Below are 15,088 nucleotides of genomic sequence, written 5' to 3'. Positions count from 1 at the left end.
AAGGCTTTACAGCGAACAGCATCTGGGGCGTCAGTGAGGTACATTCTGCTTCTGAAGTTACTGAGATGGTGGTTGGGATCCGTGGTGCCGTCATATAGAGCCATATCCGGGAGTTTGAAGTCTTTTAGAATTTTGGTTTTCATGATTTCCCTAGTGAAGGGGTTTTGTTCTTTGTGTGAATTCTCTTCGAGATTAGCGCGAGGGACTTTTGATTTGAGATCGGCTTCCAATTGCTGCAGTTTTTCTTCCAACTCCCGACGTCGCCGCATCTCTCTTTGTAGATCTCCTTTTGGAATTTTGGTTTTCATGATTTCCCTAGTGAAGGGGTTTTGTTCTTTGTGTGAATTCTCTTCGAGATTAGCGCGAGGGACTTTTGATTTGAGATCGGCTTCCAATTGCTGCAGTTTTTCTTCCAACTCCCGACGTCGCCGCATCTCTCTTTGTAAATCCCTTCCGATTTCCCGTTGTTGCTGGGTTTCTTTTTCCAGTTATTTTAGGCAATCTAGGAGTGCCTCTATGGCCCCTGAATTTGGTGAGTCTTTGTCTTTGTTGGTCTCCGGAGTGTCTTGTAGCGTGACATCCGTGTTTTTGTGCGGTGTTCGATCTTCCAGACCTGAATCGTGGTCGTTGTCATGGTTGTCCGCCATGGTGATGGGATGACTTCCAAGGTCCCCGGCAACGGCGCCAATGTTCCGAGGGTTACCTGAAATTGTAGGTCGATCTCAGTCGAGATCTTCTGTGTTGGTCGGAACTGATGTGTCTGGCTGGTGAATGGCGGTCGGAGCTGGTGCGTCCGACTTGTTGGACTGGTTGTGCTGTTGATCCTCTGTCACCGAAAGGTGGGGGGTACCTGCAAGGGACTCCGATTCTTAAGTTAGCAAGGGTATTAAGCAGGTTTTTATGTAGAATCAGAGTATGAGTTATACCTGGGCACTCCAGTGTATTTATAGTGTTGAGATGTGACCTTTTGGATAAGATAAGTTAGTTATCTTATCTTATCTTTATCTTTAGAGTTGAGGTCAGCGTATCTTCAATGGAACCGCCCTTATCTCTATAGGCTTAGGCCACCTTAAGATTTGGGTCGTGTTCCACTTGTTTGGGCCTTTTACTGGGCTCTCTTGTCAATTTGGCCGAGCTCTCTGAGAAGAGGTCGGATAGTCTGACCTGAAGAGGTCGGTCGCTTTATCTCCAATCATCCCAGGTCGGGTAGCTCGACCCAGAGTATGAACAGTGTCATTACTAGAAATTTTTAGATTTATATTTATAAATTATAAATTATAAATTATTATTTGCTTAGGTTGTTATTTTCAAATTTTAAGTTTGGGTTGTTTTACTTAGGTTGTTATTTTTTAAATATTAAATTATTTTATTTGTTTGGGTTGTTTTACTTAGGTTGTTATTTTTTAAATTTAAATTAAAGTCAATCAAATTTAAAAAATTTTAGTTATGAGTCAACTATAAAAATATAAGTTATGAGAGATGTAAAGCACCACAATTTAAAGTACATCAATCCCTTTCTTTACATATATTCAAAATCTCTCTACTTATTCCAATGGCTGGTATTCACAAAATTGCAGACATCAATCCTACCATCGACAATTTGTGTGTACGTATACGAGTGATACGGTTATGGACACTACCAAGTTACAAAAATTCTCCATTGCCATACTCAATTGAGATGGTTTGGCTCGATGAAGACGTGAATTTTCTACTAATATTTTTCTATTTTATTTTAAATTTATATTATTTATATTTTGAATTTATTTGTTTATTCCCATCTAATCGGTCTTTGATTTTTGTTCATCAATTCTATTTTATTTTATTTTGCATGTTTTGTAGTCTTTGACAAGGAGGCAAAATAAGTTCTGGAAAAGAGCTGTGTAGAGATACTTGATCCACTCTTATTTGGTAAGTTCTAACCAATATTTATTTCTAAAAACATTAGTGAAGATATTTTTAATGGTAATTTTTATATTATTTATTATTAATATATTATGTAATACCCTGCAGAAAGGAGATATATGGGATACACCTACACTTTTTCTCAACCTAATTGATAAGACATTTCTCTTCATCGTTGAAGTTCAAATATCTGATAATCCACATTTTTCACCTTCTTATAAAGTTAAGAAGATGACTGATAATCCACATTTTTCACTTTCTATTAAAAATTAGTTTATTTTTCTCTTCTTTGGTCATTAGTAGTATCTAATTTTTAAATAATAATTAATAACTAATTATAATTTTAGGATGTTGACTACATCGATGGTTTGCTTCCAATTTCAAAGACATCCTCAATCATTGAAGGGGAAAAAGTAGAAGGTGCTAAGGTATTTGTTCAAAAAATGAATCTTTTGTTTATTTATTTTCTCAAAGTTAGATCTTTATTTTATTCAAAAAATATTATTGAGATAAAATTAAAGGTGAGAATGAAGTCTTTAATTTAACGTAGTATTTTGTACAGAATTTGTTACTTGAATTCTCCAATGAAGTTGCGGACAATGATGAATCCGAAGTGTTGAAAAATGCTATTACACCAGCCAAGCGACTATCCTCAGAGTCGGAAGATTTGAAGGTGCAAGGAGATACCTCAATCTGCAAGAAGATCAAGCACTACAAGATTTTTATTTATTTGTGGAGGTTTTTTTTCTATTTGTGGAGGTTTATAACCCCCATCAAATGGTTTGTGGAGGTTTCTAAAACCCCCAAAATTTGAGGTGCCACGAGGTCTTTTGTGGGGGTTTTTAGAAACCTCCACAATCTATTTAGTGGGGGTTTTGTGTGTGTTTAATGGGGGTTTTATATTACACTTTTGTGGGAGTTTTAAATCACTTTTGTGACAGTTTAAAACCTCCACAAATTGATTTTTTAATTTAAAAAAAATAACTATTTTGTGAGACTTTTAAACCTCCACAAACCCTATAATTATTTAATTTTTAATTTCAAATTATTCATTAATCTTATTTCATTTACATATTCTCAAATTAAAAATTTATTTTTTAATATCAAAATTTAAAAACTAAATCTTTTATAACACAATTCCTTAATATAAAACATAAATCTATATATAAAAAAATTCTCAATGTCAATAGTTCCAATCATAATTCCATATGGTATTGTTCTAATTAACTATATAAAAGAATAGAGAGATACTTCGATAATTACATAAGAAAGGCAAAACATTGATTAATACTTAATAGAAGCTGAACTCAATCCAAATTTGGCTTCACAAAAGCTTTAACATTCATACATACATAACAATCAAACTTATCAAAAATTGAACTATACCGTAAATAATGAAATATGCATAGTTGTAACACTTGTCTAAATAGGAGCTTTTACATGGACAAATATAAAGGTAAACCTTTGATGGTCCAGCCTCATGAAGAAAATTACAAGCTTTCCGGCCATCATCTTCAGATTGAATCCTACAATAATAAATACAATGAATAAATATGCAAGTAAAACTGACATATTCATATAGATACACAAACAGAATAAATAAGTAAAACCAAGTTTAAATGGGATAAGATTAGAGCCAGCTCTTAAACTTTCTCATCAGTATAAACAGGTTCTGTGGGGCAAGCAAGATATGTCAATGTGACATCATATGTGTCCCCATTTTAATGAAAACTAGTATGAATAAAGGAGGCATGAAAGTATTTGGGAATAACAAACCTCTGGCGATAAATAGATTCCTGAGCTTTTCCATGAGCTGCTTTCATATGCATGTTGTGCACTTGCCCTTTAGCATTAAGTTCCTTTGCTAGGGCTTTATTGCCAATAAGATAGGCTTGCCGTGCCTGTTTCCAAATTATAAACAATTGAACTAAAAGATTTATATTCTTTAAAAGATTTATATTCTTTAAACTTGATGCATTGTATATATTATTTGCACATGAACACCTGCAGAAACATCTTTGCTAAACAGTCTTACCCTTTCACAATAAACTGATATTAGCTCTTGAGGAACATAAAGTTTTCCTTCGTCACCCATCACTGGATCACAAACTGACAATGAAACACAAATTCTTTAATTAACTGAAGATATACAAATTTGTTTATATATATATATATATATTGACTGTCATAAAAGGGCATTACACATGACCAAAGTACCTTGAGAGTATCATCAAAGATCAAGCTTTAACAGAGCTTTAACAACAAAATTAGCAGCATATAACATGACACTATACACTATGAGAGACAATTCCAATTTCCACACTATACAAGACAAGAAATTGAGCTGAACAGCACAAAATTCCATCACTTTGTCTAAATCTTCACATATACTCAATTTTCAAAAGCCAAGGATTAAAAGCCAACCACTAATTTCTCACCTTTTTCAATATGCTTAAAACCTATGGCTGTAAATGTTTCTGTCTGTCTACAACAACATAGATTCACAATATCTAAGCAAATCAAGGATATTCAAGTTATAAAATTTGTAATACCAATGCATAGAAATTAAAACCACTAACCTTATTGATGCTGGAAACTAATTCCTGCAAGCCTTCATTCTTTCATCAATCCTCTCATGACGTAACTGCATTGCATACGAGTAAACATGACAACATACACCTTATTATTTTTTTTTGGTTTCCTTTTATTCGATTACGATTTAAAGATGTACAAAAGTCGAGCAAGAATTAAAAGAAAAGCCATTTTTCAAGCAATTTAGTATCATATTAGTTGCCAAGAACCTGCGGATAAATCACAAGTTTTAGTTACTAGGTTGTACCTACTTTTCATGACAAATACAAGAGGATGTAAGGTAAAGTTCTTCATACTCACATGGATTTTGTTGTAGTCTAAGGCTCAAGGAAGGATTATCACTTCATTGATTTCCTTGAAATCAAAGTCCTATACAACAACACACCCTAAATCAAAGACATCACATTATTCGTACGCAAATCATTAGTAAATCACTGCATAATTAATTCTGCAAACAATTGTAAATTAGTATATATACTACCCAAAAAACCCAAAAACATTAAATTCAGCTTGTTTTTTAGAAGCCGCAGCTCCCCAAGCCTCGCGAAACATCCGCCCAAGTACAAATACACCAACAGCAGTATCTGCAACAATGGAAAAGAGCAATGAACCATAAATAAAAATATTAACCGCATAAAGAAAGCATAACAAAGGGATATGAGTAGAGGGAGAAGTGGAGGCCAAGGGAATGTACTCCTAGTAAATTATTTATTTATGAATGAAAAACTATCATGCCCTAAGGCATGACCATTATCCACATTACTGCATGACTACTATTCAAGAAAAAAACAACGAACATAAGGTAAATAAGGAAACAAAAAAATTCCAAAATATACATAATATGTCACAAACATACATATTTCCAAAACTATTTTTTGCATAAGCTCCACCTTCATGACCCGCATACATAAAAAGAGAACCAGAGTGTTTGAGAGAAACCTGCACATGCAGGACAACAAGATTAACTCCACCAATGAAAATCAATAAAATCATAAAAATCACACCATTCAACAATTTTTCAACCAACACAAAAATTTAAAGCACAACAAACATACCTCTAACGTAGACAAACCTTTAGCTACCATCTCAATCATTCTTATCCTTATCTATAGGCAAATAGAACAACTATAATATAAGCAATATTTTCAGAACTAAACGTACACTGAATTGTTTACAAAACACATGATCAAACCTCTTGATCTGACTTCTCATTCTCGAATTTTGGGTAGAAAGTAGCTCTGATTTGCACCTGCGAGTATGTGGAGTTGTCCACAGTAAATTTCTCCAACAAATTACCACTACACAACTTGCTCAAACTGGGACTACCACTCGTTTTGGGCGAAGCTACAACAGCTTCGGCCCCTGCAGCAGCAGCATCAACTGCACCTTTACCAGCCATTTTAGCTTCCGCAGTTGCGACTCCACTGATCCACTCGCAGTTCCTTCCATCATGATAATATGACATATCTAACGAATTCAAAGCAATACCTCTACAATAATGTCTGAACCAAATTCCTTCCTCCACTTGAGCATGTTAGCACACATTAGCTTTGTTTTCTCGATATCAAATTTCCTTGCCTGAGGAATCTATATGAAAAAAATATAGAGTAAGCAACATAGCTGTTTCTAAATAAAATCAATTTATCAGGACTTCAAATATATACATTAGTATCAAAGTAAAAGAGTGTCGCGAAATCAAAATTTAAAAATTAGCAAAAATTCCTTGCACTATACCGAAAATTTCGTCGTGAAATCAGTAAGCAAAAATAACATTACTAATTGCATTGACATCAAGTTACTGAATAATCGCAAAAGTAACAAGTCAAATCCGAAATCAAAGAAGTAGTCAATCAAACTAAATTAATGTGGAAATCACAAGTCACAAAAAAGCTTCGACGGAAGAATGCAGAAGGAATGCAAATATGAATGAATGCACAAAAGAACGCAGAAGGGGATCTCAAAAATTACCACGTCGCGGCCTGAGGAGATGAGTTGACGGAAGAGATAACGGGAAAAGAGATTGTCAAAGCACATTGTGGCATTGGCACTAGCGGCAAGGAGATGAATGGCTGTGGCTGTGGCTGTGGCGGTGACAGAGAGGTGGCGACGGCGACGGCGACGGTGACGATGATGCTGCAATTTAGGGTTTTCATTCATAGGTCTTGCTCACTCTCCCCTCACTCGAAACTAAGCCAATGTTTCATTTTGGTATGGGCTTTGAGTGTTTGGGTGGGCTTCAGATGTGTGGGTGTTTTAATTTTGTGTAAATGCTGAGATTTTTATTTAGGGGGGTTTCGTAAATTGCTACAATTAGATGATGTTGTGGAGGTTTTCAAAAACTTCCATTATAAAACCTCCACCAATTAATAAAAATCTTGTAGTGAAGATTGAGAATAAAACTTGAGAATTTGGATGCACGTGTTTTAGAATCCCTTCTAGAGTCTATCTAATAGAATAATGTCAAGTATATGTTTGTTTTGCTAGAAACATTGTTTTTTCTTAAGTTATTATTTTTCTTTTGATTTTTTTTATTTATACGTTTGGAATTTAGAATTTTTTAAAATATAAATTGAAGTTATTTGGTTATTGCTTGTGGTTTTATTTTTAATTCTATTCACACCGTTAATATTCTGTTAATTTCTAATTTAGTATTTAATGTCATAAAGTTATAAATTTCTCATATGAATTATTGTTGATACAATTAAGTTAGTTATTGATTTTTAATGTGTATTTATTTAAAAAAATCTAATTATAATTTTTAATTAAAGTATTATGTTTAAAATTTTAAATTTAAATTCAAATAAACTTTTTTTTGAATTTTTAAGTAAGCAATTAGGTTTGAGAATATTTTTTAAAATTTTATAATTTATAAGCTACTATGCTAATTACAAAAGATTATATTAAAGTAAATAGAATTATCAATCTTATTAAAATGTGAGGTTATTTATATTATTTAAAAAAATTTCTACCATGTTTAATACGCCTCAGTTATAGTTAAGAAAACACTTTTTTTAAAATCTGTTGATTCTTTTTATTTGAACGCTATATTTAAAACTTTGAATATTTATTTTATCTACAAATTTAAATTAAAGCCAATCAAATATAGAGAACCTTTATCTTTATAGTAATACAAATGAAAATCTTATATGCTAACGTGGCGCTCATATGAGAATCTTTATCTTTGAACTCAATGTGGGTAACTTTATGACTACACATCATGAGTACGTGGTTAATTTAAACCAATATATCGATGTGCACATACTTTCAGAATTATCAAGTATCCCACGAGATGGATTTAATTTTGTGAGTTTTGACACTCTCAATACTCCTGAGTTCGATTATACATATTTGGTTGGTAAGTTTATTGTTTTAGAAAAAGTATAATTCATAAATAAAATTATTTATTTTATTAATAATTTCGGTTGTATTTTTTACTCAACAAACTTATTGATAACAATTTTTTGTTATTTTAATCCATTCTTTCTATTATTGAATATCTTGCTGGAATTGGGAGTGAGAGGACTCTTGAATAAATATTATTACTAATTAAAAGAGAATTATTTACTTGGCTTTCGGTCAATGTGAAAAAAAAAGCCAAACGTGGCTTATGGTTATCGTATATATATAACACTTCTTTGGGCTTTATTCATTCATTCCACGGAATAGGATTTAAGAAAGAAAGAAAGGAGTTGAAAATGAGAGAGAGACAGAAGCTTGCATGAGACAATCGTCAAGATGTTGTTATTTTTTAAAAAATACTTGGTTTTATCTTTATAAAATAAAATAAATAATTAATTATTAATTTTTAAATTGTAACTATTTCTTTAATAAAAAATAATTTATAAAGTGTGTCTAAGATAAATATTTTTGTAATATTAAACTTTTTTGTGCTTGAAGAATTTTAATTTGTTGAGGAAAAAATTATTTTCAGTGAATAAATATTTTTTTTATCTTTTTATTTAAAATGTTATTATTGGTATATTAGTATTAAAAATATAAAAGATAAAGCATACTTAAAAAAAATGTATTATGAGATTAAATGATTTTATGATTGTGGGTATTTGTCTACACGGGAGGCTGTGTGGAGAACTTTGGCAAACAAATTATTTGCCTTTTATTTATCCGAAAAACAAAATATCATCTTTAAATACGATGACAATCTTGAGAAAATCATGGATTAAGAGAAAGGGAAAGATAAAATGTTCTTAGCATGGATGGAGACCAACAAAGAATTTGAAGCAGGTCAAACTTTAACATATACTGAGTTTTCAAATCAATTTGTTTATAATATAGAAGAAAGGAAATGATATCCACGCAAGAGAGAATATTTTATTAGGAGATTAAACTATATTCCATCGGGTACATGTGATATCTACTATATGAGAATTTTGTAATTATTCAAAAACGTTGCACAACATATGAGTCTATTATGATAGTTAATGGGATTACATATCCTAACTTCCAAGATATTTTCTATCTTATGGGACTATTGCTTGACGATAGAAAATTCATTGCAGCTATTAATAAGGTCTGGTCATCAATTGAGAAAACTGTTTGTGATGCTATTGATATCTAATAGTGTTAACAAACCAAATCGTATTTGGAATACAACTTAGATATTATTGGCTGACGGGATACTATATATGAGGAGAAAAACATTGAAAACCAAGGTATTTCACTATGTGATAAATTATTATCGTATATAGGACTTTACTTGCTAAAATCAGTGTTCACTAATGGGCAACTTCATATTGCTTTGTCAAGAGTTAAGAGTCGCAATAGTCTGAACATTCTACTTCAAGATGAAGACAACAATCCAAAATTATCAACAACAAATGTCGTATTCAACGAAGTTTTTAATAATATTTAAATAAGAAAATAGTATTTTCATTTTAGTAACATATTATGATTTATACTTTTGTATATTTGTCGTAGATATAACTAATTTATTAACTATACTTTCAGACTTGAAATAAAATGTGTAACATGGAGCATAACATCATATGCCAATTATTTTTCTAATGAGGTTAGTAAAATACTTGGTTGTCGATAAATTTTCATTAGCCTTATAATATAAAGTTTAGTGTAAAATTGACATTCTACTATTACAGTTATATATATGTTCTTATTTTTTCATGTCTTTTTTTTTATAGCTCAAAAATATTATAGACTTCAAACTGTTTCATTTGCATTTTACTTGAATAAAGATAAAATAACATATTAAGTACGTTTATTATATAATGACGATGATAGTGTTATACTAAACTTGAGAAATTTATAATTATAAAATATTATTTTCGATTTACCATATCAAATTAAAATATAAACACGTGCATCGCACGAGTTTAACACTAGTTCAGATACAATTCCTATCCCTCTGTATAAAAATAAAATCTTAATAACAAAGACGAGGGAATTCTATGAAAGTAACTCAACAAATAACTTAACTCAAATAAAACTAATAATCATCCGCTGCTTTAAACTGAGTCTTCGAACTTGTGTCACTGAAAGGGTGGAAGATTTTGGGGGTGAGAACAAACCACGCGTTCTCAGTAGGGAATGAGAATGCCGTAAGAGTAATGAAATAAAATGCAAATAATTAACTTTACTCAATAAAACTATATTTTTATCAAATTTTTTGAAAATACTTTTTACTATTACTTTATATAATTAATTACCTTCTTTAAATTTTTTGAACTTAAGACAAATCTCAATTACAACCTCAGTTCTTAGTCACCTCAATACACAAAATAATAGCACAGGAAACAGATCAACACACAAACAAATAGCAATAAGACAAACAGCACAATCACAGAGAGAAAAGATAAGTAAACACAATCAAATGCAAATGTGCAAACAATGATGATGCATGTCTAATCCTATCGCAAGTAATGAGCTCATTTGTCGGTTTCGTCCCGCACCCAACGCAATCCGACTCGCAAGTCAGATAAGGTATTCCAGCGGCATAACCTCTGCAAGTTTTTACTTCTTGCATGTGCTGATTCTCCAGCTAAAACATGTGTCACTTTCTCCTGAAAGCCATTCCATACACATGGGTATTCCCGTACAATTACTCACACATAAAGCCCACGACTTAACATTTTCACATCAACACTATAACTATTTACTTTCCGTCACCCTTTTGTGACCTTTTAATCATTTCATAATCACACGTACCGGTTTGTCTTCTCTTTTTCTTTTAAAACCAAAACCAATCCCCCTTTTTATTTTTAACACAATTTTTTTAACATTTTCCAAAATGTCGCCAAATGAAATCATTCAATAAAAACTCAATTAGTTTTGAAGTTCACTAAAACTCCTCCAAATAAAATCTTTGAGTCAAATTCAAAACATAAGCCCTTTTCATATGTAAATCAAACTTTAAACATAATACTTTTCTTAAATAGTTTAAAATCGTAAAATAATTCTTTTCTAAATAAATCGAAGATCAAATAATACAGTTTCTCAAATCCAATCTTTTTTTTCAAATAAAATTTCGACAGCATTTTCCCTAAATCTCGGACTTTACCACCCTTTTCGGGTCCCAACCGAACCATTCTCAACCTCTTTTCAAACATTTCCAAAATCAGAAATTATTTTCAAATCTTAGTTCAATACCAACAAATCAAACCGACTTTCCAACTTAACAATCAAAATTCTCAGCATTCCTAAACAATCAAAATGCAATTCAAACTTATCATTCAGTCATTCCAAATAATTATAAATTATTTGCAAATATTCACTAAACTTCCATGGCATTCATAAATTAAAACAGTTAATTTCAACATGAAATCCCCTACCTTCGTATAAAATCAGAATCAACGAAAATTTTGTAAAAACTTTTTGACCGAGCTACGAAAGAAAAAAATGTCAGAAGTCGTCTGTGCCTCATAGAACTCTAATTGGTCGAACTCAAGGAGAAGAAGAGCTACGTCACCGTCAACTTCTACTGGACAAAAATAACACCAACGTATAGAGAAAGAGGATACGAACACTTTTATCGAATTAGATTTTTTATTGGAATTACAAATCGTAAGAAATAAAGTCAGAAGTTCAGAGATTCCATGGTTTCTCAATCTCTTTTTCTCACGGCCTTTCTTTCCTTTTCTTATGTTTCGGTCATGAATGAGAAGAAATGAAGAAGATTAAGGATAATAGTGATTTGTGGTGGTTAAGGTTGCGTTAGGTGTCAAGGTTTGATATATACGTATTGCATTAAAGCCACGTTTCATGATTATAAGGGAATGGTTATATGTATTAAAGGGTTACAAGCCACGTTCCCTATAATGAATTAATGATGATAATGAATTATTATAAGTGAATATATATATATAACGAATCTTTAAAGTCTACCAAATAAATCAATTTATAGAGTTCAATCCTTATATATTTACTAAAATTATAATTTATGCTTCATGTAATATTAAATTTATGTAAAACTATATTCTTTTATGAACTACATATTATTTTTGTGGTAAAAAAAATATAAGTTTCTTGTAAAATTATTTTTTCTCCTGAAGAAAGTTATTGCCTAGTTTAGAAAACTGTAAATATAAGCATACATACTAATCATAATCATATATGATAAACTTAAAATGTTAATGCACTCGTTACAAAATAACAGGTACTTCAATATATACATAGATATAAGTTGTAACTAAGGTCAGCATCAAAGTCTTTAACTCTGCTTACAAATGTTTATAGGTTGATAATAACAATTACAACTCTAAGATAAAAGTGATAGTATTCCAATCAAAAAATTCTGACAATAATGAAAAAGCATAAAGGCAATGTATTTGACTCGATGAAGGCTCTGTTGGAATGGAAGTGTTATTTAGATTATTTTTTTATTAAGAGTAGATATAGGTTTATTTGTTATAATTTTTTTAGTAGAAGTATATTAAGAGTATATAGTATATAAAGTGTAATATATTTTAAGAGATTTTTTTTAAAAATAAGTTCTTCTAGATTATAACTTATTTATATTTATATTTTAAAAAATATGGGTAGTTACAAGTAATAACAAAATACAACCATAAGGTCCACCAAATAAATCAATTTACAGAGTTCAATCCTTATATATTTTCAGGTACTAAAATTATAATTTATGCTTCATGTAATATTAAATTTATGTAAAACTATATTCTTTTATGAACTACATATTATTTTTGTGGTAAAAAGAATACAAGTTTTTAGTAAAATTATTTTTTCTCCTGAAGAAAATTGTTGCCTAGTTTAGAAAAAGGATAAGTATTGTTTTCGTCCGTAACGTTGAGGGTTAGAATCAAAACCGTCTCCAACATAATTTTGGATTTAGAATCATCTTTAACGTTTTTTTCGTATTAAAAATGTTAGTTTAACTTCTTCTAAACAAAAATGCCCTCCACTACCATTCATTATACCACTTCATAACTTCTTCAAAGTTAAGATTTGAGCACCAGTGATACAAAATCTGAAGCTATTTTGTGAAGTCATGATATGAATTGGAATCACATAAGCCCATTTAATTACCCAAAAAAATTGAGATCAATTTAATTGGAATCACTTGCATGCGAGTCACCAAGAACAGAACTCAATTTAAAACAAATGACCTGGTAAAATACCTTCCAACTTGTGCTCTATTCTTGGTAGCCATAGATGCACCCAAGTGTGCATAGGAATGGTCTCTCCATGTAGTTTCCAAGTATCTGCGGCATCTGACAATTTTGGCAAGATTATATTGTCCAATATTGCAGTGAGGACTGAAGGAGGAAGCAACTTCTCCTATAAATCAAGAAATCGTAGCATTGGCTCAGGATTCCGTGCTCATATCATAAACCTTCTTGAAAATGCTCCTTGATTTTATTTCTGATTAAAAGCAAGAAAGCAGAAACAGAAACAGAATCGAGAATCCAGAAGCAAGAAGCAAGAAGTAGAAGCAAAAAGCAAGAAGCAGAAGCAAGAAGCAAAATCAGGAAAGCAAGAAAGCAGAAAAAATATCAAAAAGCGATTCCCAACGGCAACAGCCACGACGACAGCGACGGCAGCTCCAAACTTCGCCGGCGCCGTCCCCCTCCCCCCCCCTTTCTCCAAATAGAAGTAATTTAGAAATAAAATTAAAAATTTTATTAAAAATGACGATTTTAATACGAAAAAAAAAAAACGTTAAGGATAATTCTAAACTTAAGATTACATTGGGACGATTTCGATTCTGACCATCAACATTAACGACCAAAATAATACTTATCCCTTTAGAAAATTGTAAATATAAGCATACATACTAATCATAATCATATATAATAAACTTAAAATGTTAATGCACTCGTTACATAATAACAGGCACTTCAATACATACATAGATGTAAGTTGTAACTAAGGTCAGCATCAAAGCCTCTAACTCTACTTAGAAATGTTTATAGGTTGATAATAGCAATTACAACCCTAAGATAAAAATGATAGTATTCCAATCAAAAGATTTTCACAATAATGAAAGAGCATAAAGGTAATGTATTTGACACGATGAAGACTTTGTTAGAATGGAAGTATTACATAGATTATTTTTTTATTAATAGTAGATATAAGTTTATTTGTTATAATTTTTTTAGTAAAAATATATTAGGAGTACATAGTATATAAAGTGTAATTTATTTTAAGAGATTTTTTTTAAAAATAAGTTCTTCTCATTATTGAAAAGAATGAAAAATCTCTTCAAAAAAATATCTGTTGACTTATTTCACTTTATATACTATGTACTTTTTATGTACTTCCACTAAAAAAATTACAACAAATAAACTTATATCTACTATTGATAAAAAAATAATATAGATAACATGGTGTTGACACCAATGATAATAACTTATTTTTTTTCCATTTTTTAATTCTTTTTAGTCTATCAAACCATCAACATCACAACTTAAACAACTCAGAATATACAATTTTTTTCCGAGAAGTATAATTCTAATTTGTATACGGAGAGTAGGGTGGCAAAGCGGGCTGGCCCGCCTAGGCCCGCCAACTAAAATGGGTTCAAAATATTAGCTCGTCCCGCTTTATGACGGATTGGCGGGTTGGCGGGTTAACCCGCTTGACTCGACCCGGCGGACCGGCCCGCCCTGCCCCGCCAAAACCCGCCAATTTGGCAGTGCGAGTTTGGCAAATTTTTTTAATTTGGCGGGCTCCAAATCATAGCCAAACCCGCCTTTTATAGCGGATTTAGCAGATCGGCCCGACAGGCTCGACCCATTTTGCCACCCCTAATCGGAGAGAATTAAACAGAAAAATTAGAAATAAGAATGACATACCTCAATGAATGTGTAACCATCACCATATCTGAATGGAATTGTTTTTGGAAAGCAACTTGAAAGCAAGCAATTCATAAGAAGGCTGCAGTGAGCTTTACTATTTTGAAATGAACATACTTTTAAACTCGGAATGTTTGATACTTGGAAGAGTAGAAGAAACTTGAAATTCATGCAGATATGTATAATCTTACACAATTCAGGGTACATAAAATCAAATAAGCACATATCAAATTTACTTAAATAATAAAAATGCTTAGTAAAATAATGAATTTAAACGTTTATATAATATAAATAAAAATATATAGTAAAACAAT

At 31.3% G+C, this 15,088-nt stretch overlaps 1 protein-coding gene and 1 long non-coding RNA gene across 2 annotated transcripts; one reads left to right on the top strand and one right to left on the bottom strand.

Annotated features, from left to right (window-relative positions):
- LOC110266518 lies at positions 1,925–2,560 on the top strand. Its single transcript, XR_002353927.1, has 2 exons — positions 1,925–2,330; positions 2,465–2,560. It is a non-coding gene; the product is annotated as an uncharacterized LOC110266518 (long non-coding RNA).
- On the bottom strand, positions 4,972–5,959 carry LOC110266732 (tRNA ligase 1-like). Its single transcript, XM_021111708.1, has 4 exons — positions 5,687–5,959; positions 5,550–5,600; positions 5,331–5,433; positions 4,972–5,078 (listed from the first exon to the last, which is right to left on the bottom strand). The coding sequence occupies exons 1-4, from the start codon at positions 5,957–5,959 to the stop codon at positions 4,972–4,974; spliced, it is 534 nt and encodes a 177-aa protein (XP_020967367.1).

The sequence above is a fragment of the Arachis ipaensis genome, chromosome B09 (genome assembly GCF_000816755.2).
Source record: "Arachis ipaensis cultivar K30076 chromosome B09, Araip1.1, whole genome shotgun sequence".
NCBI lineage: Eukaryota > Viridiplantae > Streptophyta > Magnoliopsida > Fabales > Fabaceae > Arachis > Arachis ipaensis.
This window is presented reverse-complemented; position numbering and strand designations above follow the sequence as displayed.